The sequence below is a fragment of the Colletotrichum costaricense genome, assembly GCF_030867565.1.
Source record: "Colletotrichum costaricense strain IMI 309622 chromosome Unknown Scaffold_9.1, whole genome shotgun sequence".
Lineage (NCBI taxonomy): Eukaryota > Fungi > Ascomycota > Sordariomycetes > Glomerellales > Glomerellaceae > Colletotrichum > Colletotrichum costaricense.
Window position 1 is genome coordinate 499,452 of NW_026848238.1, and position 24,543 is coordinate 523,994.

The 24,543-nt window shown below is 53.1% G+C and overlaps 9 protein-coding genes across 9 annotated transcripts; 3 read left to right on the plus strand and 6 right to left on the minus strand.

Annotated features, from left to right (window-relative positions):
• Positions 1 to 143: 143 nt before the first annotated feature.
• CCOS01_08985 (ABC-2 type transporter) lies at positions 144 to 4,771 on the minus strand (the record flags this gene model as incomplete). Its single annotated transcript, XM_060457145.1, has 3 exons — positions 144 to 1,837; positions 1,892 to 3,953; positions 4,010 to 4,771. The coding sequence occupies 3 exons, from the start codon at positions 4,769 to 4,771 to the stop codon at positions 144 to 146; spliced, it is 4,518 nt and encodes a 1,505-aa protein (XP_060311845.1).
• A 1,887-nt stretch (positions 4,772 to 6,658) lies between these two features.
• On the minus strand, positions 6,659 to 8,358 carry CCOS01_08986 (uncharacterized protein; the record flags this gene model as incomplete). The annotated part of the gene is made up of 3 exons (XM_060457146.1): positions 6,659 to 7,442; positions 7,502 to 8,026; positions 8,084 to 8,358. The coding sequence occupies 3 exons, from the start codon at positions 8,356 to 8,358 to the stop codon at positions 6,659 to 6,661; spliced, it is 1,584 nt and encodes a 527-aa protein (XP_060311846.1).
• A 550-nt stretch (positions 8,359 to 8,908) lies between these two features.
• Positions 8,909 to 10,343, minus strand: CCOS01_08987 (benzoate 4-monooxygenase cytochrome P450; the record flags this gene model as incomplete). Its single annotated transcript, XM_060457147.1, has 5 exons — positions 8,909 to 8,986; positions 9,049 to 9,369; positions 9,442 to 9,675; positions 9,743 to 9,806; positions 9,880 to 10,343. 5 exons carry the CDS (start codon positions 10,341 to 10,343, stop codon positions 8,909 to 8,911), a joined length of 1,161 nt encoding a protein of 386 aa, XP_060311847.1.
• A 959-nt stretch (positions 10,344 to 11,302) lies between these two features.
• On the plus strand, positions 11,303 to 12,355 carry CCOS01_08988 (longiborneol synthase; the record flags this gene model as incomplete). The annotated part of the gene is made up of 3 exons (XM_060457148.1): positions 11,303 to 11,527; positions 11,580 to 12,043; positions 12,109 to 12,355. 3 exons carry the CDS (start codon positions 11,303 to 11,305, stop codon positions 12,353 to 12,355), a joined length of 936 nt encoding a protein of 311 aa, XP_060311848.1.
• A 917-nt stretch (positions 12,356 to 13,272) lies between these two features.
• CCOS01_08989 (cytochrome c/c1 heme lyase) lies at positions 13,273 to 14,575 on the minus strand (the record flags this gene model as incomplete). The annotated part of the gene is made up of 2 exons (XM_060457149.1): positions 13,273 to 13,546; positions 13,638 to 14,575. 2 exons carry the CDS (start codon positions 14,573 to 14,575, stop codon positions 13,273 to 13,275), a joined length of 1,212 nt encoding a protein of 403 aa, XP_060311849.1.
• Positions 14,576 to 15,454: 879 nt separating this feature from the next.
• Positions 15,455 to 15,841, plus strand: CCOS01_08990 (uncharacterized protein; the record flags this gene model as incomplete). The annotated part of the gene is made up of 1 exon (XM_060457150.1): positions 15,455 to 15,841. The coding sequence occupies one exon, from the start codon at positions 15,455 to 15,457 to the stop codon at positions 15,839 to 15,841; it is 387 nt and encodes a 128-aa protein (XP_060311850.1).
• Positions 15,842 to 17,326: 1,485 nt separating this feature from the next.
• On the minus strand, positions 17,327 to 17,798 carry CCOS01_08991 (uncharacterized protein; the record flags this gene model as incomplete). Its single annotated transcript, XM_060457151.1, has 2 exons — positions 17,327 to 17,643; positions 17,711 to 17,798. The coding sequence occupies 2 exons, from the start codon at positions 17,796 to 17,798 to the stop codon at positions 17,327 to 17,329; spliced, it is 405 nt and encodes a 134-aa protein (XP_060311851.1).
• Positions 17,799 to 18,396: 598 nt separating this feature from the next.
• On the plus strand, positions 18,397 to 18,705 carry CCOS01_08992 (uncharacterized protein; the record flags this gene model as incomplete). Its single annotated transcript, XM_060457152.1, has 1 exon — positions 18,397 to 18,705. A coding segment is annotated over one exon (309 nt), but the record flags the coding sequence as incomplete, so codon positions are not given.
• Positions 18,706 to 22,721: 4,016 nt separating this feature from the next.
• CCOS01_08993 (uncharacterized protein) lies at positions 22,722 to 24,155 on the minus strand (the record flags this gene model as incomplete). Its single annotated transcript, XM_060457153.1, has 1 exon — positions 22,722 to 24,155. The coding sequence occupies one exon, from the start codon at positions 24,153 to 24,155 to the stop codon at positions 22,722 to 22,724; it is 1,434 nt and encodes a 477-aa protein (XP_060311853.1).
• Positions 24,156 to 24,543: the final 388 nt, after the last annotated feature.

Sequence of the window (24,543 nt, forward strand, 5' to 3'; positions counted from 1 at the left end):
TTGGTTTAGGATATTGAGTCTAGGAATTTACTAATTTCGTTGAGGATATCCAAAGCAACGCTCGCTATATAAAACATGACATATTAAGATATTGGTATGATTTTCCCATGAAACATGAAACTGTAATGGTTGAGGCCATTAACTTATTGGGCCGCCGTCTCCTTTCCCTTGGACTCCTTCTTGGGCTTGGACGAGCCGGAGTTCCACTTCTTGACGCGGACGAGATAGTAAGAGATAACAGCAATGAAGATGTTGAAGAAAATGAAAGCCCAGACGATACCGAAGTTGCGCCAGCGCTCATCATAGAAGATGTTGCTGCCGGCCAAGTACTGATCGGCATTGCTGAGAGAGCAGTACCGGCAAGCCTCAGTAGCCTCGGGGTTCTGGAGCTGGCCGGGGGCGAGCTTTAGGTAATCCGCCAGGTACTCGCCGCATGTCAGGTTGGCAGGCGGGTTGAAGACAGAAGTCTCGGTGGCGGAACAAGTGACGGGTCGGCCGGACAGTTGGGTACCCACGATGCCAGCAACCCAGTAGGTGAAGGGGGACACGCGGTACATGAAGATCCAGAAGCCGGGGAGGGCAGTCGGGGACTGCAAGACACCGCAGAAGGTCAAACTCATGAGGACCAAGAGAGTAACCACACCTGAGGCGGTCTGGGCATCGGGGAAGGCAGCGATGGTCATGTGGGCGAAGGAGGACGCATAGATCAGGAGCTGGATGGCGTAGAGCATGACCAAGACCTGGCGGACGGAGCCCTGGATGCCGATGATGGGGTAGTAGAAGCAAGCCCAGATGAGGATACCGGTGACGATTTGGTAGGGGATTTCGACAATGATGTTGGCGAACATGAATGCCTTCCAAGAGTAAGCCTTGCTGGGGCGTTCGCGGACCTCGTAGAGGGCACGCTGTGTGACGAAGTGAGGCTGGATCTGCTGCACGATAGTGGAGAAGATGGTGATGACCATGAAGACACCAAAGACAACGTTTTGCATGCCGGCCATGGTACCATCGGCCTTCCAGAAGGAGAAACCAATGAAGAGACCTGCAGCGATACCGAGGAAGAACTTGGCGAAGACGTAGTTGGGCATGCGCCAGTACTGCTGGAAGACACGACCGGTGACCTCCATGAGCTGGGTGCTGAAGGGCATGGCAAACTCAGAGTGGGCACCAGCATCTTCGCTGCCAGCAACCTCCTCGTGCTGCTTCTCGAGGTGGATTCTCTCGATCTCGGCCTCGACGCCGTGGCGTTCATTGCTAGATTTCCAGACGCTGTGCCAGTCTTCGCCCCTGGAGTTGGTACCGTTGTTGACAATCTCGAGCATGTACTCAGCGGGGTTCTCCTCATCACCGCATCGGCGAGCGCCGTGGCCCTCGAAGTAGTTGAGAAGGGTGCGGGAGTTGTCGCCGATATCACCAAAGTAGACAGTCTTACCGCCGCGGGCGAGGAAGAGCAGGCGGTCAAATTGCTGGAAGAGGATGGCGCTGGGCTGATGAACGGTGCAGAGAACGGCTTGACCGGCATCGGCCAGCTTGCGGAGAAAAGCGCAGATGGCCCAGGAGCTCTGGGAGTCGAGACCACTGGTAGGCTCATCAAGGAAGAGAAGAAGCTTAGGCTTAGCTGCCAATTCGACACCGATGGTAAGAAGCTTGCGCTGTTCGACGTTCAAGCCCTCGCCGGGAACACCAACGACGGCGTCGGCAAAGTCGCGCATGTTGAGCATGTCAATAACCTCCTCGACGAAAGCGAACTTCTCCTCCTTGGAAACAGTCTTGGGCTGGCGAAGCATGGCGCTGAAGCGCAAGCTCTCGCGGACGGTGGCGGTAGCCAAGTGGAGATCTGGTTAATGTTAGTTGAATGTTCAAACAATGTTGAGAAGGAGAAGCCGCATACCTTGCTGCTGAACGTAGCCAGTCTTACGTTGGAAGCTGGCGTCAAGAGGCTTGCCGTTGACAAACATGTCGCCAGTGATGACACCCATGGTAGTTCGCTGAGCCAAGACATCGAGAAGAGTCGTCTTTCCGGCGCCGGAGACACCCATGAGGGCAGTGAGAGTTCCGGGCTTCACCCAGCCATCGACGTGGTCAAGCAGACGACGGGGTTCACCCTTGATCTCAATATCGTAGACGACGTCTTTCCAAGTGAAAATATCCTTCTGGGGCGGGATTGAGTTGACGTTGGCCTCAGTCTCCTGGTCCTTGGGAACAGCCATCTCCTCGTTGGTGACGCTGCGGTTGACGCCATCCTGAAGATGAGCAGGGACGCGGCCACGCTGGAAGACGAGAACCTCGGCGGCGCTGGTGGTGGAGGAGTTGAGCTCAGTAGCGACGAAGTAGATGATCATGAAGAAGAAGAGGAAAGCCAGCAAGATGCCAAAGTTGCGCCAGACGTGGGAGTAGTAGTACTGGTAGTTGGTCTCGATGAAAGCATCGCCACTGACAGTGCGCTGGCCAGCGACAGCGCCGACAGCCGAGCAGATCCAAGAGTCGCCAATCAGAGGAGTGTATGCGGGGATAATCTCGGAGCAGACGAACTCGCGACCGTGGAACTCGTTGGCGATGAGAATCTCGAAGGCGTAGAAGATGGGGTTGATCCAGCGAATCCAACCAAACCAGTCAACCATCTGGGGAACTCTGATGACAAAACCAGTGTAGATGACAAGAGCCAAGACAAGCACACCAGCCAACATCATAGCCTGAGAAATAGTCTTAGTGATGGCTGCCATAGTTCTGAAGACGGCGCTCATGACGAAGGTGGAGATATAGGTGATCAAGAAGTACAGGAAGAATTGACCGGGTTCCCGACGCAGACCAGCGAGGAAGTACAAGATGAGGTTGAAACAGGTTGCCGTGACGAACTTGATCGGGATATCTGCGACGATACCGGCGATAGCTTCAGCTGATGGATGATAGAAGGCGTAGGAAGCATGCTTTTCGACAATGGGCCGCTGATCGTATAAACTGTTGATTTCGGAAATAGCAGTGAGAGCGTTCATGAGAATAGCCTGGAACAAGACCGAACCCTTGGAGTAGAAACCTGAAGTAGCGTCAGGAGTGCCGTAGAAGACCGAACCGATGATGAGAGCCAAGATGATGTTGAGAACAGCCGCTGTAGCTGTAGCCGAGATATCGTTCCAAATACGCTGATAAGCGCGCTTCGTGGTAAGTCGCACTTGCATCGCCAAACTGATGAGGTAAGGAGACTTGGGGCGAACATGCTTCGCCTGTCTGTCGTTCTTCTGCTGGCGAAGCTCAGTGAGAGCATGACCGTGGGGGTCAATCGGGTTCTCGTCGGTGTGCTGCTCGATCTCCTGGCGGAGAGCTTGGTACTCGGGAGATGCACGCCAGTATGCCTCAAAGTCCTCGGGGGTTCTGGGAACCTGGTTCTCCATGCCCGGACGAGCCTTGCGCTCGATGGGGTTGGTGACCGAGGTCAAGAAGTCTCCTGTGGTCTGACGCTGGGGGCATTCCCAACCCATGCGCTCGAAGTAGGACTTAGCAGCAGTGGCAGGGCCGAAGAAGATCTGGCGACCTTCGTAAAGAACGACAGCCTTATCGAAGAGGTCATAGATGGCCTGACTGGCTTGGTAGATGGCAACAGCGTTGGCACTGCCGGTGAAGTCGGAGGCAAGGCGCAGCGACTGAACGAACTTCAGAGCGGTCGCGGAATCCAAGCCACGAGTACTGTTATCCCATGCGCACATGGGAGAGCCAGCAAGCATCATCTCAGCGATGGAGACACGCTTTCTCTCTCCGCCAGAGACGCCACGAACGAAGTCGTTTCCGACCTTGGTATTGTAGGTGTGGCTGAGACCACAGACTGCCATAACAACCTGGGCTCCTCTCTTGTGAGCCTCCTCGCGACTAAGACCCAAGGGTCTGTTGGATGGTGTGCGAACTGCGCCGGCAAATTCGAGTGTTTGACCGACGGTAAGATGGGGGAAATGTTTGTCAACCTGTGTCGAATGTTGTTAGTGAATATCAAACAAAACATTGGGGCGTGGGAACGAACCTCCTGATTGTAAACGGTTTCTCCCTTAAACTCCTTCATCATCTTCTTTTGTGGGATGCCGTTGTAGTGGATAACGGACTCGTCTCCAATGCTCAGACCCTGGAGTTCACCAGTCATCGTCTTCAGGAGTGTACTGCATCCAGAACCAGGGCGACCAAGAACGATCAAAAGCTCGCCGCTCTTGAGCAGGCCATCGAAGCTGTTGAGAATCCTCTTAGGCTCCTTCTTTCCGAAGCTAATGTGCTCGCCGATTCTGAGAGGTGCTTGAAGGAAGTCACCAACGGTCTGTTGCAGCTGCAAAGCAGCGCCAGTACCAGAAACGTTGAGATCCTTGTAGGCGACACCAGCATGCTTGAGGGTGATTCCCTCATTCTGCATGGCTCGCATGAAAGCCTGGAGCCATTTTGAAAGATCAAAAGACTTGCTTGCAGGGTCCAAGGCGGGATCGTCTTGGCCGTAAGAGATATGTGTCGAAAGAGGACGGCCATTGCTGGCCAAACTTTGATGCCGCGAAAGGTTTGTTGCGATTCTCTGAAGTTCCCTCCTATCCTCCTCATCGATCATCATCGTATCGCGGTGGGTATCTCTCGTAGGGCTGGAAATGTCTCCATATTCTTCATCGGAGGAATCGCCATTCTTTCCCGTGTTGATGGGAGCAAAGCCGCCAGTGGGCTGCTCGGATGATGTTCGTTGTTCTCCGTTCATTGTGACTGAAGAGGTAGTTGTGCCGTAGCTGCCTCGGGTTGCTGTTCTGTCCTCCATGGTTGTAGATGTGATGACCAGGGGCGAAGCTCAGATGAGCTGGAAATTAAGGTTGTTGGTATTAGTCGCACAGCCGATTGGTGATGGTGCTGGAGTGTTTGCTAAAGTATGTTGCAATGTGTAAGATGCTCACAGACTGTATGGAATATTCGATGAAGACTAAAAAGCGAAATTGGGATGTATGGGTTTCGGATGACTATATTATATCAAGAACCCATAGTAGAAGCAGATCTACGGTGTACGCTTGCGGACATGGCCAACCTCCCGGGGCCACCGAGCTAGAGCCGTGATCCCGCCAAGCCAGCTGGGCTCTGAGTTTGTTGCGCGACTCTAGCAGACGGCCGAGACCAGTTGGTGCGGAGTTCGCAGTGCTCCCGCCGACCGGCCGGCCGGTGGCTATGAGGTCACCCCTTGCCAAACATGAAGGCATTCTCCCGGGTCAGTACTCTAACCCCGAACTGTTGCGCACAAGATGTGTAAGCTAGGGGAGAAAGCGAGCGTGTTCCTAGCGCACGGAGTGCATGTTGGGCTTTCCGAGTTCCCACCAGCATGGATGGCGGAGCGGGCGGGCTGTTGTCTGCCATCACAGTCCGTCCCCGACTCGGGGACTTGGAGTGACCCGAGGGGCTCGATAACTCTTCTAGCTTGGGTGCAAGAGCCATGCTGCGGCCCTAGAGACGAGTCAGAAGCTAGGCTTTGCTAAGCTTGCTAAGCCGTTTACGGTCAGAACATGGGCTAACTGTGGTCGAGACGCTCTGCTGTTTTCCGATTGCATCATGGTGGCTCCCAGTTTGGCCCCGTTTTGTCTCTGGCACTCAGCCAAGCATGCGATTCTGTCGCGTAGGCCTACCGTACATCTCTGCGTTGCTCGTAAATCTGGCGTCACATCGGGATGGGGCCACCGGCAGACATACGGGAGATTTACGCTGGGCAGGGCTGCGGCTGTTCACAGCGCACCGAAATGAAGCTTACGCAGTAACGCAGTACGGATACGCATTCCACCAACGGAACACCCGTCCCCGAGGTACCGATGATTGTCACTGAGTGGGTATTTTGTGTCGGAGTTTGCAAGTTGTGGATTGTTGATTGATAAAGACCAGAAATTTCCCCCTTACTTCTAGAAGATGCTTATCGTTTCTGTCGCTGTGTTGCGGATTTTAGGTTTCGATAACCCAGCGCAGTTGTTGTGATCAATTTGAGAAGTTGAGCCAGATTCTCCAGCGAGCTAAACAAAACTGCGAGTCCGTCGCCCCCAAGTAGACGTCACTTTGCAGCTACCGAAGTTCGGTGCATAAGACTTAGATGTTAGACCCATCGTTGTGAGATTCAACTTCAGATGGAACTAGGGATTCCGACTAGCGAATGTGCATTATTATTCAGCATCATTGAGTGTTTCCACGTGAGGTGGGCGAAACATACATAATTCACAACTGATGTGAATCACCCCTTTTTGATCCTTTTCCACATTCTCGGGTCCCAGGGTCCTGCAATCGGCTGAAATATCAGACCGCTGAGTCAGGTCTTGCATTGCAGGTCAAATCGTATGTAGTGCGCTGCGCGACGACGCAGATCGTCCCTCCCGAACGACCGAGAATTTCCTAGGAATCTCCCCGCAGCATAAGCTTCGACTAGAGGGGAAGTCCAGAACCTCTTTTTGAGCGGCGTTGACGTGGTTTTCTCTTCATACTTCGGTAAGCATTAAGATGGCATCTCTTGGCAGAAAAAGTCCGCTGCCAAGTAGAGTTTCCGCTGCGTCACTGGAAACTCTGTTGGTCATCTCGCAAAGCGAGAAGCTTCTGGCTGGAGAGGAACGGGGAGGGTTACTCATCAACCCGTTTGCTCCGTTGTCCCGGTAGTTCCCCCAATTCCCCTTTTTCGGTTTCCTATTTACTCCTTTTTGACACCCACTTTGCCGATCTTTCTGAGTCCCCAAACCGTCACAAACAAGGTTGCGCCGTAAAGCGCAAAGCAGTACCAAAACGACGCCCGGTAACCCTCCAACAACGCCATCGGGCTCTCCTTGTCGGCGAGGTTCGACCGGGCAGTCACGGCACTCGCAATGGCGCCCGATGAAGCCAGCCCTACGCTTTTACCGATTTGGGCAATGGCGTTGTATACTCCTCCGGCCACGGCCTGCTTCTTGGCCGGAAACAGCGATGTGATCAGCAGATTAGAGATTGTGAATAACGTGTCAGCGCCAATAGCGTTCATAAACATTGCCCAGAAGACGCAGATCCAATAAGACCACGCGGGGTCAGCGATCGCCATCAATAGCGGCGACAAGCACGCCAGGGCGACGGCGATGAGAATCGCTAGGTCTGCCCGGACGCGGTGGACCACGAGACCGGCGACGATGTTGGCCAGGACTCCGCCCACGGGAGCCGGCAAGAAGCGCACCGATGTGTCGATTGCGGTGAGCCGCTGCACGTATTGGAAGTAAAACGAGCTGAGCTGCTCGGTCGCGTTGAAGGCACCCCATACCATGAAGACACTGATGCAGATGCAAGTGAAGCTGCGGTTCTTCCAGAGTGAGTTTGGGATTATGGCTGGTTTACCCAAGCGCTCTTGTCTTTCTACCCAGGCAACGAACCCGCCGATTAGCACGGCAGAGATGGCGAGTAGCGCGATATTCTCTGGTTTCTTGATATCCTGAGTGCTGTCGGTGATCGCACTGTCAACGTCCTGTTAGTTGATCTCGCTCTCCAAGCAGAGGGCGCATGCCAGACTCACGCAAGCACATAAGAGACCATTGAGAGGAAGGCACTGGCTAGGAATGCTCCAACCCAGTCAACCTCGGTCCTGAACCTGTGCCAAGTGACCGGATCTCTCTTGCCGATGCCAGGCAACCACTTCAGCGCAATAAAGAAGATGATTGTGTTGATGATTGCGGCGATGTGGAATCCCCATCTCCAGCCAATCGTGTCTGTGAACACACCACCAACACTGAGGCCAACAGAGAACCCAATTGGTTGGCCTCCGCCCATTGATGCAAAGGCGATATTTCTTCTCTTGCCCGTGGGGAACGCGTGCGTTATGATACTAACGGCGGATGGGAGGCACATGGAGATGGCAATTCCGGCAAAGGCACGGAACATGATGAGCTGGATCCCCGTGTTCGCCAGCCCACAGGCAAGGGTGAAGACTGATTGCAAGAAACATCCCATAAGATAGAGTGTTCGAGCACCGTAGAGATCGGCCATGGCGCCAGACAGCAGTAGTGTGCATCCGCAGGTCAGGGCGTAAACAGAGGCAGGCCTTGTTACTATCAGAATGAGTGTACAACGACATGGGTCTTTTAGCATTAGTCCCTACCATAAGAGAAGGTTGCCATCAAGATGAACATCTCGAGCCATGGCCGGAATGCAGACAGTAACTATGCCGGCCAGAAGGGAGCTAATGCCTGTAATACAGGTCACTGAGGAGATGACAACCATGGTTTTACCCTTTGAAAGGTCGCCATTTTGACCATTCTCGGGGGAAACAGTAGTCGGGTCCAGCGACTGCGATAATGTTGATGTGGAAGCTGAGAGTTGTGGCAGTGGTGTTGCTGGTGCGTTGACCAGCTCCACTGTGGTCGTGGTCGACATCGTGAGTTTCTAGTTTGGTGGTTGGTGACTTATGGCCTTGAACCACCAAGCAGGCAGGCTGCACTCTTCACTTATTCAACTGTGGACTGAACAAAAACAATGGGGATACTGTCATTTCAGAGGGAGTACAGGGCGCAGAAGACGCATTTTCATTATGCAATTGCGCAAATTTTTGACCAACCTGCCCGATCTCGGCCGAAGTGGACGGACCACCGAGTTGGCCCATTTTCGGGGAGGTAGTAACATAATAACATTGACACCGTTCGAAATTTACTGAGTCGCCATGACTAATGGCCACAGTCGAAATAACCACCAAGGTAGATTGGTATTTCTGTTGGTGTTCACGGTGTAGAGATGCCTGAGTCTTGCTGGGAATGCAGCGACTTTAAAGGGCGTTGATTGATTTTGGGGGTCTATGGGATGAGATAGTATCGCGCCATTATATTATTAAACTCCTCGGGACCAAAACAACCCAACCTTTATAGTCATGTCTCGTAAAACTAGGTCGTCAAGCAGTCATAAACATCCATCTCGAGACCTGCCTGCTTTCCTAATACACTTTCCCACGATCGGAGATTTTTACAAACATTTCAGCATCCGAAGGCTGGAATTCAAAGTTCCGAATGAGCTAACGCATAGGATTAGCACAAGCAGCCGTATCGTGCAATCAGATCAGGATGAATTGCTCACCTGGACAAATATCTTGTTCAATTCCAAGAAAGCGACAGACTTGCCTGTGCATCGCCATCGGCCAGCGCCAAACACGAGCTCAGTCTGTTTCTTCCACGACTTGACCGTCTCAGCATCGGCCTCAAGCCATCGCTCAGGCCGGAATACCTCAGCATCTTGGCCAAAGAGTCTCTTGTCGTGGGTCGCCGACGTCACGTCGTGCCCAATTCTGGTGCCTGCAGGCAGCTTGATACCCTTATAGATATCACCCTCGGGCCCAACCTGCTTCATTACCAGACCAGCAAAAGGTGGTTTCACACGGAGGGACTCGTATATGATTGCCTGTTTTCGACAATGATTAGTAGACGGTTTCAAGGTAAACTGAACAGACCGGCTCTTCCTACTCTGACTTACTTGAAGATATGGCAGTTCCTGAGCTTCTTTATATGTGATGGGGTCTGATATCCTTCCTTCTGAGATTGCGTCCTCAACCTCCTTTACAAGAGACCCATACACAGAGAGGTCAGAAAGGATATAGAGCATCGTCCATTTTATGGCCTTTGCTGCTGTGTCAGAGCCAGCAACCATCGGGAACATGATTTCGGACTGTGCTGAGCGCTGATCAAGGCCGCGACGTATGAATGACCCCTGTCGAGTTCGCGTTAGTGGACTACAAAAGTCTCTTTAGGCTATCTTAAAGCAGTTGATAACTTACAAGTAAGTCAGGCTCATCCTTCCCGTCAGGACCAAATCGAGAGGCAACGTGTTCTTTGGCAAGTCTGTCCACATTAGTTTTGTTATTCTAGCAGAGGCGACGGGATAAAACATGCATAGCAAATGCAAAGGACTTACCCCATGATCTTTCCAAAGCCATTCTTATCTGTAGTCTTGGGGCCAAGAAGCCGTAGAGCAATATCCGATGTGAAAATCCGTTGGAGCGGCGGAATATCCGTGAAGAACTGCAAGATGTCTATGGCCAAGTTTGACATAGCAACCAACCCAAAGACGTCTGTATTTTTCCGAAGAAGCCCAAGGGGCTGTCCAAACGACATCCTCGAGCGAGCATCCATAGCATAGTAGTGCGCCAGTCGACCAAAGTCAACAGGCTTCTGCTCTGGAAGCCCTTTACTCTCTGCATTTTCTGCTCCCGACGGAGAGAGCTTGGTGGCATAACTTTCTCGAATCAAGCTCACCAAGTCCGATATACCAGAATCAATGCTGGCTTCTAACCCAGGAATATCTTTGCCTTGGTATCCCGGTTGAAGCTTTGTTCTCAAGGCATGATGGACAGACTTATCGAGTACGCTGCCCATCATATCGTGATATGGGTCCAGCCGGGTAGCTTTGTACCAGCTGCTCCGCCCATAAGTTGACTTAGCCGCCGACATGCGCCTGATGAGTTGTACATCAGACGTAATCAAGTCATTGGGGCCAATGCGGACAAGCTCGCCATATTTTGTCGATAGGTTAACGTACTCTAGGTACCCTCGAGAGCCTCGAGTGCGGATCCGAAACATAGACCAATAAGATAGGGAAGAGAGAAAAGGGCCAGGGATATGCGATAAACGAAACCACGATCTCAAGGTGGTGATAATCAAGTACACGGAAACTATGAGACCGAGGAATTGGCCAAGCGATTTCCAAGGTAACGTAATTGCGGACTGATACAGTAAAGGAAGCATTTTCTCGATATAAAATTGTCAAGGACGACTCGAAATGAGAAGCGGGGATGCCTTCCGATTGAAGAAGACGAATACAGAGTTTAGGCATCACTTTAGAACTTGCTATAAAGCAGGCAGAAAAATCAATATTTCCAGTCCATTTTGGTACCCCTTGTAACCCAACACCCATGATAATATTGAAGGAGTGGATATCGCGATTATCCAGGGCTAGACCGGCTTACGCCGAGCTAGCGCGCTGCGTCGCTGACCGTAAGCTCGCACCGACAACCTATGATAAGACGAGCTGAGAACTATTAGTGTGATGGGGATGCATTGATTCCTTCCTTCCGCATACCGTGGGGCCTCATGTCTGCAAGATGGAAGATTTGAGGCAGCCAATATGCCCCTTTGCGGCGGTGAAGAGACGGGGTCCATTCCGTGTATCCGTACTGATCAATGATATTCAGGCTGTATGACTCGGGGTGGCTCCTCTTCAAACGACAAAGACTTGAAAAGATACAGTGGGCCTCATCCCCTCCACTGGTTGGTGAACTCGGACTTTGATCAGCATCATAGACTGCAGCCTTTGTGATAGCAATATGCTTCAACCACCGATGGTAGTCCAGACCGATCAACTTGATCAAGGCGCGGATCTTCGGCAAACGCTGTCATGTCTGATCCCCACGTTTCTGAATGCCATCAACTACGTCTCGCCTCCAGAAGTTGACAAGAAAGCATTGAGGATAGCTCTCCTCGACAGAGCTCTCCGGGGCGGTGTCCATCTCGAAGCCGACGATGCCTCGCAAATGCGATTCGAGGCCGGACTAGCTGTCGCTGCCGTAGGCTCTACATGAACGTGCTCCCCTTGACACTTCTGAACTCTCTCGATAGGAAATGTACCCTCTCCACCCCCTCGAAATCCAGATCCACATCGGTCTCTTCACCTGGTACGGCTTCATCATCGACGACAAGAACGTCGAGCTAGGGCCAGACCTAGAACAATTCCAGACACGGCTTCTGATGGGAGAACAGCAGCCCTCGGCAATTTTACAAGCTTTTGCCGAAGTGCTCAAGTCGACGAAGAAGTACTACGACCCAATAGTCGCCAACTTAATCGTGCTATCCGCTCTAGCCTTTGTCAACTCCAACGCTATTGAGATCCGGCCGCAGTACCACACAATCGTCCTGTCAAAAGAGACAGTCAGCTGGCCCTACTATTTTCGAGATAAAGAGGGCCTCCCAGAGGTGTATACCTATTTCTGCTTCTACAAGGAGACATGTCCGGATATCGCGTGCTTCCTGCCGGCTGCGCCCGAGATGGGCAAGTTTATCAATCTGACCAATGACATATTATCGTAAGTGCTCGTCCCTTCACTTGTGATGACCGAAAAGCAACTAGAATCTTAACATGGAATTGCAGATTTTACAAGGAGGAAAAGGCAGGTGAAATCAGGAACTATATCCATAAACAAGCCTTGAGTCTAAACCAAAGTCCCTTGTCTATACTAGAATCCGCCATTCTGGAAACCGTAGTTGCGTACAATCGGTCCAGGGCAATTCTGAAGAACAGTCACCCGTACGAGGGCATATGGCACGCTTACGCCATGGGATACGTAGCCATGCACTTGAATACCCGGCGCTACTACCTTTCTGAGATAGTATTGTAGATTCCCCCGTCGCCTAATAAACCTTTCTTCGATTCAAAGTATAGCATACTGTATAGACAGTCATGTTCTCCACAAATGACAACTGAATAACTTTCTATACTGGAGTTTCGTTTAGCACCAGGCATAAATCCCCGGCGCCATGGTGCCAAGTAACGTCGGACTGGCTGCGGGTGTTCGGCTCTTACAGGATCCCGATCTTCGCCCCCGGGCCCCTGCAGCCGTCGCTGTCCATGTCGAGACCGGAACCGAAAGCGGGCGTGCACGCGTCGGGATGCGTCTGGGTTTCCACGCCTGTTATTATTCGCGCGATGACGTGCGAATTGCATTTCGTGGGTGATTTCTCATTGTTGATGGCGTTCTCCGAGGCACGCTAAGATAATGTGCAAAATATACTGTTGAGAACTTGGTAGATAAGACTTCCAAGAAAAAGGGGCCCAAACGGAATCTTGAGATGGGATCTCAGCCCTCAGCTCTTTACCTTCCCCCAGATAACTATTAGTAAAGAGAGAACGGCTTTGTTTGAACGATTTCCAATTGTCCGATTCACATATAAACTGCAGAGTTATTCTTGGGTTACATCTCGGAGTGAAAATGTTCCCTCTAGATGTCGGAGGAGTGACAGAGCATATCTGCCTTCGCAGATTTTGATAGTGACGAGAGTTGGTTCGTTCCAGCTGAGGCTGCAATGTCATGGTCGCATCCATTTCAGTCGACAACGTCGTGAAGAGATTGTCTGAAATTGAGTAGTTCTTTCTTGGTGGTCCCTGGGATATCCTTTCTACAAGACAAGATCGATACGCCAGTCCCAATGCTGCAAGTATTTGTACATTATTACACATCTTTATACACTCTCAACCGCCTCTCGCGTAGGGAAAGCCATCAGAGCCCAGACGGAAGCGGTCCGATGCCCTCCCCTCTCAAGCCAACCCAACACCCCTCAAAGCCCTCATCTTTACGCCCTCCCAGCTATTCAGCTTCGGCCTCACGTCCAGGTAGAAGCTGGGCTTGCCGCGTGCGTCGGGGCGTCCGGCGTAGAAGTCAATGACGTACTCGACCTGTACGCCGCAGCGGTCGACGACCCAGTCGTGGCGGTCAAAGGGCGGGGTGTAGCCCAGCAGGGTATTCACGCGCGCCTTGGGGGACATGTTTGTGCTGAGGCCGAGGAAAGAGTGTAGTTTGGGGCCGTCGCAGCTATGGGCTTGTGTTAGGTCTCTTCTACTTCGTTCTTTGATGGTGGACGGGCTGGATTGAATCCAGAACCATGGTAGGAGACATGACTTACGCTGTGCCTTCGAGGTAAGGCGCCTCCCACTCTTTAATTTCCTTCCACGCCCTCTCGTTGACGGCGTTGTGAATCGGCACCACGGTCGCCATGTCTTGCGCGCGGGTATCGTGGCCCTTGCGCTTCATGGCGTCAAAGAACATCTTTTGGGAAGGGTATATCCAGTTCCCCGTCGCCTCGTCCGAGCCCGTTTCCTGCTCGTGATTAGAGGGGCGGCTGGTGCCCGGGTACGCTGACGTCGCAGTCCTAGGAATCGTCGAGACTTCGCGCTCGGTGTCGAGGCCTGATTTGGCGGGCGTGGATGGTGGGAGGTTTGGTGTGTTTGATTGTGTGGTTGTTGCTGATGAGGTGAAGGGGATGTATGACTTTAGGGACTGCGCCCATGATTGCGAGGGCTGTGGTGATGATGGCGCGGCTTCGAGAGTGTGGTGGGGGTGTGGTGTGTGAGGATTTGAGGAACCGTTCGCGGAGGCGGTGCGGGCTTGTTCGAGCCAGGCCTCGCGGGATTTGTGGTCTACGGGACAGACTTCAGCGGCGGCATCGGCGGAGGCGGCGGGAGCTTGTGTCGCGGGGGCGTTCGTAGACGTTGGCGGCGGCGCCGAGGAAGAGGAGAAGGGCGTCAGAGACAGTAGAGACTGCGTCCAGGACGATGATGACTGCGCATCCTGGGACTGTGGTGACCCCGCCTGGGTCGGGGGTATCGGGTGCGGCGGGTGAGGAGGTTGCGCAGCGTCTGGGTTCGCGGCGCGGGCGTGCTGGAGCCAGGCTTCGCGGGCCTTGTGGTCGACGGGGCACGTCTCGGGTGCGGCGCCGTTGCTGGAGTCTGACATTGTGTGGTGAGGATGGTCTTCGTAGTCGATTGCGACGGAGGAGGATATGGTAGCTGCTGAAGGTTGGAAGCGGGTTAGGAAAACGAGGTCTACGAGATCGGCGTTCATTGTGGAGGTTTGGTATGTAGTTGAGTAAAGGTTGTATGGTTCATACCAGTCAGAGATATCCAGGAATGGAAGCCCTCGAAGAACGAAGGGGCAAAGGGATCTGATCCTTTATGAACCCCTTGATAGGTTTGGCGGCTTGATAGGTAACCAGATGCGGGACGGGGGCCTAGATCCAGAACCCGGGGATAGGGTTGCAGTGGTGTTTCTTTCTTTGTTTGTCTAGATCTTGGGGCGTCGTAGCTGGGAGGGGTCTTGCGACGGGAACCGCATTGAATGTCTGCGTTGGCGCAGCTGAAAGCCCAAGGGAGAGGGCGCGTTCGTTTCGTTGGTTCTTGGCTGGTTTCGTGAAGGGGGTTGATTCACGATTCCGCGACGAACGAGCGGGATGCAACGACTTTTTAGGTGGAGACTTTTTCTGTCTGTGTCTTCCATGCGCATCTGTTAATTTTTATTTTGGGATGATGTGATTGACGCCGTTTGATTGGGCGGTTGGATGATGGGACTGTCTGTCGGGTGCTTCCGATGACGCCGGGATGGCCACGGTCCATGGAAGCTCTGGCGGATTGATGTGTCAGCAAATTCCCGAGCTGCTGGATCCACGATCCGATATTCCACCGACAACCTGTGGCTCAAGCTATCAATATGTGGCTGGTGCTTTTACACAGAGATCGCCTCAGTCAAGCCTGTTGATGCTATCCCTAGGATTTCTGCCTCGGTGAGCTTTAGTGCTTACTACCACGTGATACTACGTAGGTTCTCTCTACTTAGCATAATCTGTTGATGAAAAGAAAGTCGGAATAGATTCGTGCCGTCAGACTACCTTTAATTCTATTTATATTGCTGTTGGATGCCTTGGGTAAAGTCAAAATGCAAGCAACCATGTCGAGCCAGTTCAGACTCCCCCATCTATTCCCGCTATTCGTCGCAATCGCCCACGCCCTCGGCGGCATCGTCCCATTCTTCGCCCAAGATGCTGGAATTCGTTCCTTCGGGCTGCCAGAAAGATTCGCAGAGTCACCCATAGCACAGTCGTGCTTCATCCTCGACGGCGCACGCCTATCTATCCTAGGGATGGTCCAGCTAATCATGTATCTTCGCGGGGACTTCGTGGGGGTAGACATCGTCATGGCTTTGCTGGTGTACGTTGGGCTCGTTGACGGGTACGTTTGCTGGCGGGAGGGTGAGCTGGGATCAGCTATGTTTAGAGCCACGTCGGGGATTGTTATTGGGGCATGGGGTATGTTGGGATTGACTTCCAAGCTGTGAATAGTTTGAGATTACCTGTATTTCTCAGAAGGAAAGGTAGAAAAATTCGATTTAGATATATGATGTAAGTACCTGCAAGACGATATTTCCTCCAAGGCGGACCGAATTCCAGGGACATCTAGTCGTACATTTGCTCCTGTGAGTGGCTATAGCCATTGTTCACATGTGTTTCTTTCATCTGATTGTCTTCCATAGACCATGAGAGCCTCATAGTTGAAGCAACCGCAAAGCGGTCCTTGATATCACTGAGACTCATAAAATCATTGTACATCTAGACACGTACGGGTGCCATTCTGCACGGACCAGCAACCGACGTCAAGCCTCGGACACAGGTCACAATGCAAAAAATCGGTGGCTGAGGCTCCAAGCTCGGGTGGACGCTGGCAAGTCGGCTACCTCGGGAATTGACGGAAGCGGGTAGCTCAAGCCTCCAGGAATCTAGCGGATGGATTTTACGTCCAAGCTGCGTTTTTGCTTAGGTGCCCAGTAGCTAACCTTAGGATACCTAGTTATAACACCTGCATGTGCCTATAGAAACAGACCAGAACTTCCCCATGGGCCAAGGGAAATCAAACGTGGCACGATTTCCCCAAGCTGTTCCCGGAGCTACGGACGCAGGGTGCGCGTTTCTCCAAAGCTGCGGGAGAGAGAGCCTATCACATGCGGGCCAACTAGGTGGTAAGCCGCGCCTGCTAAGCATTGGCTCGTAGTTCCGAAAGACGGTTACATTACATTAGCTGCAGGTGCTTCACATAGACTCTGAATAGTCTCAGGGAAGCATCATCACATGGGATTGATTTCAATGAAGCTCGGCTCGGCACACATGATCACGAAAAGAGTTCGGAAGATGTTGAAGTAAACTTGCTTTTATGCACGGGGTCTGTTGGTGTGTGTGACGAGTCTAGACTATCGGTACAGGATCCTGACGTCGACGGTAAAAGGAAAAGTTGAAGACTAGGTATAGAAAATGGCCAAAGCAAGAGACAGGTCTTTGATGCCTGTGTCCGCTTGGGTGTTGGATGAACTCCCAGTAGAAACTCCCATAGTATCCCAGCAAAGCTTCTTACTTGACGGATGGGAATTGCTTCCATTGTAATGGATATCACGAAGCCGCCATAGTAAATAGCTTTAGTAACTTTTCCCTTGCCGTTGGTCACGAGCGTGCCGTGACGAATCAATATTGCCGACTGTTCCGTGTCCTGCCGAATGCCCCAATCCCGGGAGCTTTTGTGGTCGACGGTCTACGCGGAGGGTGGGATGTCCACCGTCGCTGTAATCTCGTCCTTTCGTACACACGTGTTGTCATCGCCTACTTTTGTGAACCTCGCCAACTCTCCACCCCGTTCCGTCTCTTCCTCGTCTCCGCGCCATCATCGCTCATTTTTTCGTAGTCCAGCCCGCGGATGTCATGGTAAATAATGTCTCCCTTAACCGTGAGGTCACAAGGGCGCGTTCCGTTTTCCGTTCGTCGTTCCGACATCACACTCAGCCGAAGAGGGCAGCGCCGCCGGACTCGACAGCCTCGATCTCAGCCATGTCGAGGGGCTGGCGGCGGAAACGGGCAGGGAGCTCGGAGCGGTCGAAAGCGACGCCAGAGGGAGGAACGACGGAGCCGAGCTGGTGGCCGGTAGAGCCGCCTACGCCGGAGCCGATGGTGCGCTGGAGGGGACCGTGCTGCTGGGCGTGGTCGCGGTAGGAGCTGAAGCTGGTGTGCTTGGGGGAGGCGGAGCCGTTGCCAAAGTTGGCGGGAAGCTTGCCGGTGGGCGAAGCTGGGTGAGGCGCGGGGCTGTGGTCGATGGAAGCTGGTGAGGTCTTGTTAGTATCGTGGGAACGGGACGTTGGTGAGGACTTCTGGTAGAGCAGACGTACAAGGAATGGAGCGGCGGCCAAGGAACTTGATGCTCGGGGTACGCTCGGCGTGAGCGGCGGCCTGGCGGAGGACTCTGGTAGCGAACATTTTGAGGGTATAAAAAATGAGTCGAGTGGAAAAGGTCTCGAAAGATATGCTGGAGTGGTGATTCCGACAGGGTCCGAAGCTCGTTCGTTGGTGTGGGCGGTGGTGGACCGAAGTGTGTAGGAGGGAAAAAGAAGTTTGGTGGTTGAGCTCTCCTCCTCGCCTGTGATGATAAAGCTGGGGTGTGTGCGGTACGCGCTAGCGACGGGTATCAAGGGTGGTTAAAAACTTTTGGGTGCCTGTGGCTTTTTGTGTATTTGACGGAAATGCAATTGGGGTGTCTGGCGCGTGGCAGAACTTTATCAGCAGGGAGGAGAGCGATTTGGTCGATTTTGGTGTTGAAGGAGGGAAGAAAATGAAGAGGTGAGAAGAAGGAAGATAGGAACCAAAGGTGGGAAGGCTGGTGTGGAAGGCAGACACGTCTTATTTCAGTAATCAGCACTGCACGCTGCACAGAGGTATGGGGAATTTTCTTCACAGGCCGAGAGACACCGCGCCGCCTCCGCCGCCGGCCGTGCCCGCCTGCTTCTGAGGTACCTCCACCATCCTGGCGGCGGCGTCTGGCGCTCTCTCACACACTCTCTACGCAGCAGTGGTAGGTTTTTTTCTTCTTTTTCTCCCCTCCTCCAAGGTTCCATTCTGTGTTACAACGCTCGGTTGGGGGTTAGCTGGTGGGTTCACTGGGTTGGGTGTCGCTGCACGGCCTGCTCACCTCAGCCAGATGGGCGGCTTCGGGAGGAAAGGCGACAGGGAAAGGACAGGGAGGCAGGGGATGGCAGGCCGAGCTAGCGGTGCACGCTGCAATGTGCATGGTGCCATGGTAGTAATGGGTGGTGGAGGTGGAGGGAGAGGAGCACAGGAGCACAGGATGAAGGCTGCAACGGAGGAGGGGAACAGACGATGGGGGTGAATCTTGTTCTCATGTCTTAGCGCGCCAGCCCCGAAACCCGAACCTCGGGCAGTGATTCCCGTCATCAAACAAGTCGTGGAGTTTCTAGAGACTCTGGTTGTGGTGTCTAGAGTTGCAAGCTCCGAGGAGACTCTCGGTTCGGCTGAGGAAAAGTTGCCATTGCCTCTTGGAAGTTGCAGTCCAGGCGAGGTTTGCTACATGATCAGAATCAACAACGTCTTCTCTTTCTCCCACATCCTCTTGCTATGGACAATAGTTGAGCAGGAACATGGAGCTCCTCATGGGCTCTTGGGCTGTCATTCTCACGCAACTCGACCCAACTCGACTCAGTGACATTCGAAATCTTACAAACCTCCATTTCTAACAATCGTCTAATGTGCTCCTCCCCCGTTTCAGGCAATCTCCACAAACCCCAAGCGTCCTGGCTCGCGTCCCCAAGTTCCAACGTCGGACCGACCACGCCATTCCCAGACCACCTGCGGGCGACCTGCATAGGTATTGGACAATGAGACGCCGTCCACATTTGGGAACCCCGAACGCGTGGGAATCCAGCGGTCCCCGATCCCTTGCTTGTTGTCGGTCTTTGACTTGGGTCTATCCAGTCTCCAAAATATCCTAACTCAATGACAATGATCTGTCTAGGACTCCAGATTCCAGAGCCTAGAGGTGTTCACTCTTCAACGAACAACTGCCCCTCCTCGTCGTCACTCCTCCGCTCTTCCGTCGAGTCGGAGCCCAGTAATTAATCACTCTGTTAACTAAAGTCTAACTAGTGTTAGTTCTCCGCCCTGAGTAGCCCTGACCGCTGACAGGACCTCAGTGACAGGCCACCGCCGCCGCCGCCGCCGCCAACCAGCGGACAGCCAGCCAGTCGCCGTAATGCGGGACACATTGATTTTACACGTGAATTGCACCTTATCTCTGAGCTCCCGCGTCATGGCACCGGCATCGAACCATTTTCCCCTCCTCCACCCATGCGAAAAAGTCTCCATGTCCCCATCGTACAGAGACAACGGGGACCAAAGTCCACACACACTAAATTCAAGAGTCGGATATCCGTATTCAGAATGTGAAAAACACACCGTCTCAGCCTTTTGGGGTATGTGTTTGCAATTTCGTCTCTTGTGCTCAAAACCGTTTCTTGGCGGCGGCAACTTTCATATCTGCTGTAAGGAGTATCCTTTGTCTAGACTCTACCTAGATTACGGATACTTGACGTGGCCGACGAGGAATCCCACTCATCGAACAGACATTGTCAGAACCGCAGCATCGCAAACCTGGTCTCTTCTGAGCCAAGCAAAATGTCAATCTGCACTTCGGCATACCACCTCACCTAGGGCAATAAGCTCTCGAGGTCTGCCAAGACACATTTTCGTCCGACCTTTTGTGCGAGCGAAACCGAGCTCCAGTGGTCACCCTTGAACTTCCCCAGACTTCTGGCACAAGCCCAAAATCTGGAGATTAGACTTTTTTGCGACTCTGCAGTGTCTCTCCTGCTCTCCCTGGACTCCAATGTTTGTACACTGTCTTGACTGTCACTGTAACATGCTACCAACCCCCAAGGGCACTCTGCCGCGGTGTCCGGCGGTGTCCCGCGGTGCGGCGGTCGGTGTTCGGGATTTTTAGCCTAGTGGTAGCTGTAGCCTGTAAGGCCTGCTTGGGACTCGGGAGATCAGTGATCAACATGGCGCGGGGAAAGGGAAGGGGGAAGGGAAGGGATGGTGATGCGACGACCCCAAGGGCCCAAACCCATTGGCGAATTAGCAGTATTATCAATCAACTGAAAGCGCCGGGGAACGGTTCGCGAGGACAAAATGTCACATCCGGGGGAACCGGCGATACGCGATACTTTGGGGAAAACTGAGTAAACAAGACGAAGAAGGCAACTGTTCAGCAAGGAATACGCAGTCCTCCTCCATGCTTCCCGATCCCGGTCCATCCACACCGCAACACCAACGAAACCTCTTCACGCCCAAAAGGGACAGGACTCGCAGTGTAGGAGAGTCTCTTCGACGGAGATGGGCGCTCTGCACCGAACGATTCTGCGGGCGACCGGGACATGATCTTGAACCAGCCAGTGGGCACGAAACCGCGACCGAGACACAACTTCTTCGCTTCACTTCAGGCAGAGCACGCGAGCAACAGAAAGAGAGGGTGTCCTCGTCAATGAGACTTGGTCTCGCTGATGTGCGAGCTCTCTGCCGGTCGTCACATCTGTACGGAGTACATCTGCCTCCCCCGGGCAGTTTTTGCCCAACACGGCAAACACTTCCCACCGGATCTAAGCAAGCCCACCTCCAACTTAACTCCAGCAAGCCGGACAAACCACAGCGAAGCCAGGAGTGACAGACAGACAGACCAGCTCCAAGTTCAAACCCCCACGGCACGGACGCTGGGGGAGGAGAGGTGAGGTTGCAGCAGACGGCCAGCAGAGTGGACTTGGGATCCCGGGCCCTGCATTGCATTGCATCAGCGCCGCTTGCGCGTGCGGCGCGCTGCTCTGTGTGCCTGTGTGGGAGTCTGTCTGCCCTTCCCGCCGGGGCCCTGGCCGGTTTGGAAGGGTTCTGGGTGGTTACCGGGCCGGCTAACGAGGTAAGACGGCGCGAATTGCAAGCCGCTGGGCACGTTTTTTTCCCTTTCTTGGTGGGTTTTGGTCTCGTTGGGTTGCTTGTCTGTTACTAGTGTTGCCTCGACTAGAATTACCTTCTACAATGGGCGGCTACTGTGAACCTTTGGCGTCTGTAGCTCTCTTCTGCATAGGAGAAGACGCTCGGCCCCGGTTCTTGCTACTTTTTCTTTCGGTACTGTCCTGTGTAGGATTTCTTGACCAAGAGCCTTTCCTGAATTGCGTCTTGTGGATAGGGCTAGCTTTCCACCATCAGTGAACTGCCCGGACTTCTCTCTCTGCCAATGTCTCCATGATCCATCTCCCCCTCGGACCGATGACGTGCTCCCGAGATTAAAACGTCTATTCCCCCCTGCCTGCCGTCTTCAAGAACCGAAAGCCGGGTGTCGAACCATTCCCGGCGCGAATCGCGCTGTGGGATTGCCACTCACTATATCCGTAGCAGTCCATCCCGATCCCGGTTGTTCGCAATAGCACACGGAGCACCCGCCGCACCGGAGGTGTGGACGTCTACTACGCAGTATGGTGGTCCGATAACGGCGGCGCGGCTACGTAGCATAGTATGCTAATTAACTTGATTTGCAAGGCGAGGCGGAGCGCGGAGCCCCCAAAGACACTGCACACAATGCGGCGATTCGTGCGGCTAGGGAAAAGAATTCTTGAGGGTCCGCTTCAGGAAATGGGAAACGCTGAACCCAGTCCCCTGTCGCGCTTCGGGCTGCCTTTCCTTTTTTCCCTCTTGTCTAGTTGGCCTAAATTGGGCAGGCTGCGATGCGATCGGAGCCGAATTGATCTGCATGTCTCCGTTCTGGGGAAGATGATCCTCGGGATCTGTTTCCCGTATTGTCGCTGTCGCTGTTTCGAATTTGGAACTGCTTCATCCCAATTTGGTGTTCAATTCCCATACTCCGTGAGGACATGGTGCAGTCTTTGTTGTTGCTAACTTGCTGCGAACGCCTTTCTGCCTCGACCAGCTCCGTAATAGGAGTATGTTGCTGGAAATGCACAATGATGTCGGGTTTCGGACGTGACCTGGTACGGTTTTCATTCTATTCGACATGGCAAAGGAAGAACAAGAAAGGAAAGGTCGGACAGCCTAAGAAACTTCGAGTAAAGATTGCAACTCAAGGTCACAATACTTGCATCCTCCTTCTCACCATTGTTCATCAGCCAGACAGCCCTTTGCTTGGTTGTTGTGACATCACTTTCCATCGCAAACAAAGTCCAGTGTACATCGAATTGAGTTGTTCGCAAAAGTGACTGCGTCAGATCGGGAAGAGGGTCACAGGTATCATCAATCATACATCATGAATGTCATCCATCCCAAACACCTAGTTTCCCTTGAGCCAACCATTGTCTCAGCCATTGTCCCTTTGTAGATTCCATCAGACTACAGCTCCTTCTTGTCTTCGAAGCCAATGCTGATACGCGGAGCAAAGGCGTCTAGGTTGGTCTCGTTGACATTCCAGCCCGCCTGCTCAAGTGCCTTAGAGTCCAACTTCTCGTTACTTCCGCCAATCTCGATCTCGTCCACGGGAATAGCGCCGTGGAGTAGCTTCTGACTGCCAGTCTTCGAAGCCAAAGTTCTGTCGTGGGCGAGCATGGTGGCGTAGTACCATGCCATGAGGGTGTCGATGTCGTTCCCCTCCGTGGGGCACCAGTCCCCCAGGAGTAGGATTCTGATGGTAGCGATGTCTCCTCTCTCGCAAAGGCAAAGAATGAAACCCGGATGAGCCTTCTGACCTGCCTTCTCGGTAGACTGCTGCTTGGGCGTGACAAAGCGGACGCGAGCGCTCTTGAGGTCCGCAGTCATGGCGTGGGCATAGCTCTTGGCAAAGCCAATCTTGGTGATGACCTCCCCGCGATGATCCTTGATAACGGGCGTCCAGAAGACGATACTCTCGCGCGAGGCGACCTGAGCGGGGGAAAGAATCTGCTTCGTCTGCATGTAGTGCTTGAAGAGGATCGTAGCGCGTTGCTGGTTGAGGACGTTGAGCTGAACGCAGCGGACCCCGAGGTAATTCATGCCGAGATGGACAAAGACGAGCACGACCATGAGTGCAAAGACGGCTTCCCTACTCTCAACGTAGCGAACGACGATGGAGCCCACGAGCAGACCGACGAGACCGACAGCGGTCTCCTGAGATGCCTCCTTCGCATTGAGCTCGCTGAGGTTGTTGCGACGAGCAAAGTGCTTGGAAAGAGCGGCTTTACTGGCGCCTGCAGCAACGCCACACATTGCGCGAAGAGCTTCTGCGAGAACGAGGGCGAGGACTTTGGTCCAGGGGTCGAAGTAGGGGCTGAAGAGGTCGAGGAAGAAGGCGCTATCGTTGAAAATATCAGCGAGGTAGCGGTATCTCTTGCACTCTGGCTCAATGACCAGGCCGAAGCGGTAGGCGAAGACAATTGTGGCGACGCGAGAGATTCCATCCTTGAGGATTGTAAGGAGCAGGGCGTATGTCGCGGAAGATGACGCGTCGCCAACTCCGAGGCCTTGAAGAATGGCCCGATTGGCAAGAAGGCCGGTGATTGTAGAGAAGAAGGCCTGGAGAGAGTCGAAGGTCTGGTAGCCAATGTAATCAGGAGTAACCGAGTCCGGGTAGCCGATTGGCAGGAATGCGTCGTAGAGAATCTGACGCATGTTGGCGAGCCCGGCTGTCGTTGAGGTTGCGAGGGCCGTGGTGAGAGTCGGGATGGTGTTTTGGTGAGACTGGTGCGCAAGTGTTATTTTTTGTGAGGCAGTATTGTGCAGCCAGCGGTGGGTAATTCTTCCGGTTCCATCTCTTTCCTCAATGAGGACTTCTTTCTCCTCGGCTCCTGCCATCCTTTTTCTGGTTTGTTGTTCGTTTGAGGTATCTCGCAGAGGGATGGCCAAGGAAAGAGCGATGTGGCAGGAAGGCAGGAGTGAGGTTGAATGAGAAAAGTGGGTCCGACCTTGAAAGCAAAAGGGAGAACTTTCAGGACGAGGAAATGCTGCCTTGCGATACGTCAACCAGCAATTTCTCTGAAATAAGCTCTCAAAGGCGCTGAGTTCGAGCTGATGTTCTTGCAATCCCGGTTCTTGATTTTATTCCTGTCCAGATGCTTGGAGACTCTGTGCCATGCTCGGCTGGCATACTCAAAGCTGGCGACACATGCCACTTAGAATCGCGAGAGAGTACCCATGAGATATTCACTATTGTCTGTGTCTCACTGACGACACAGTCGCCAAT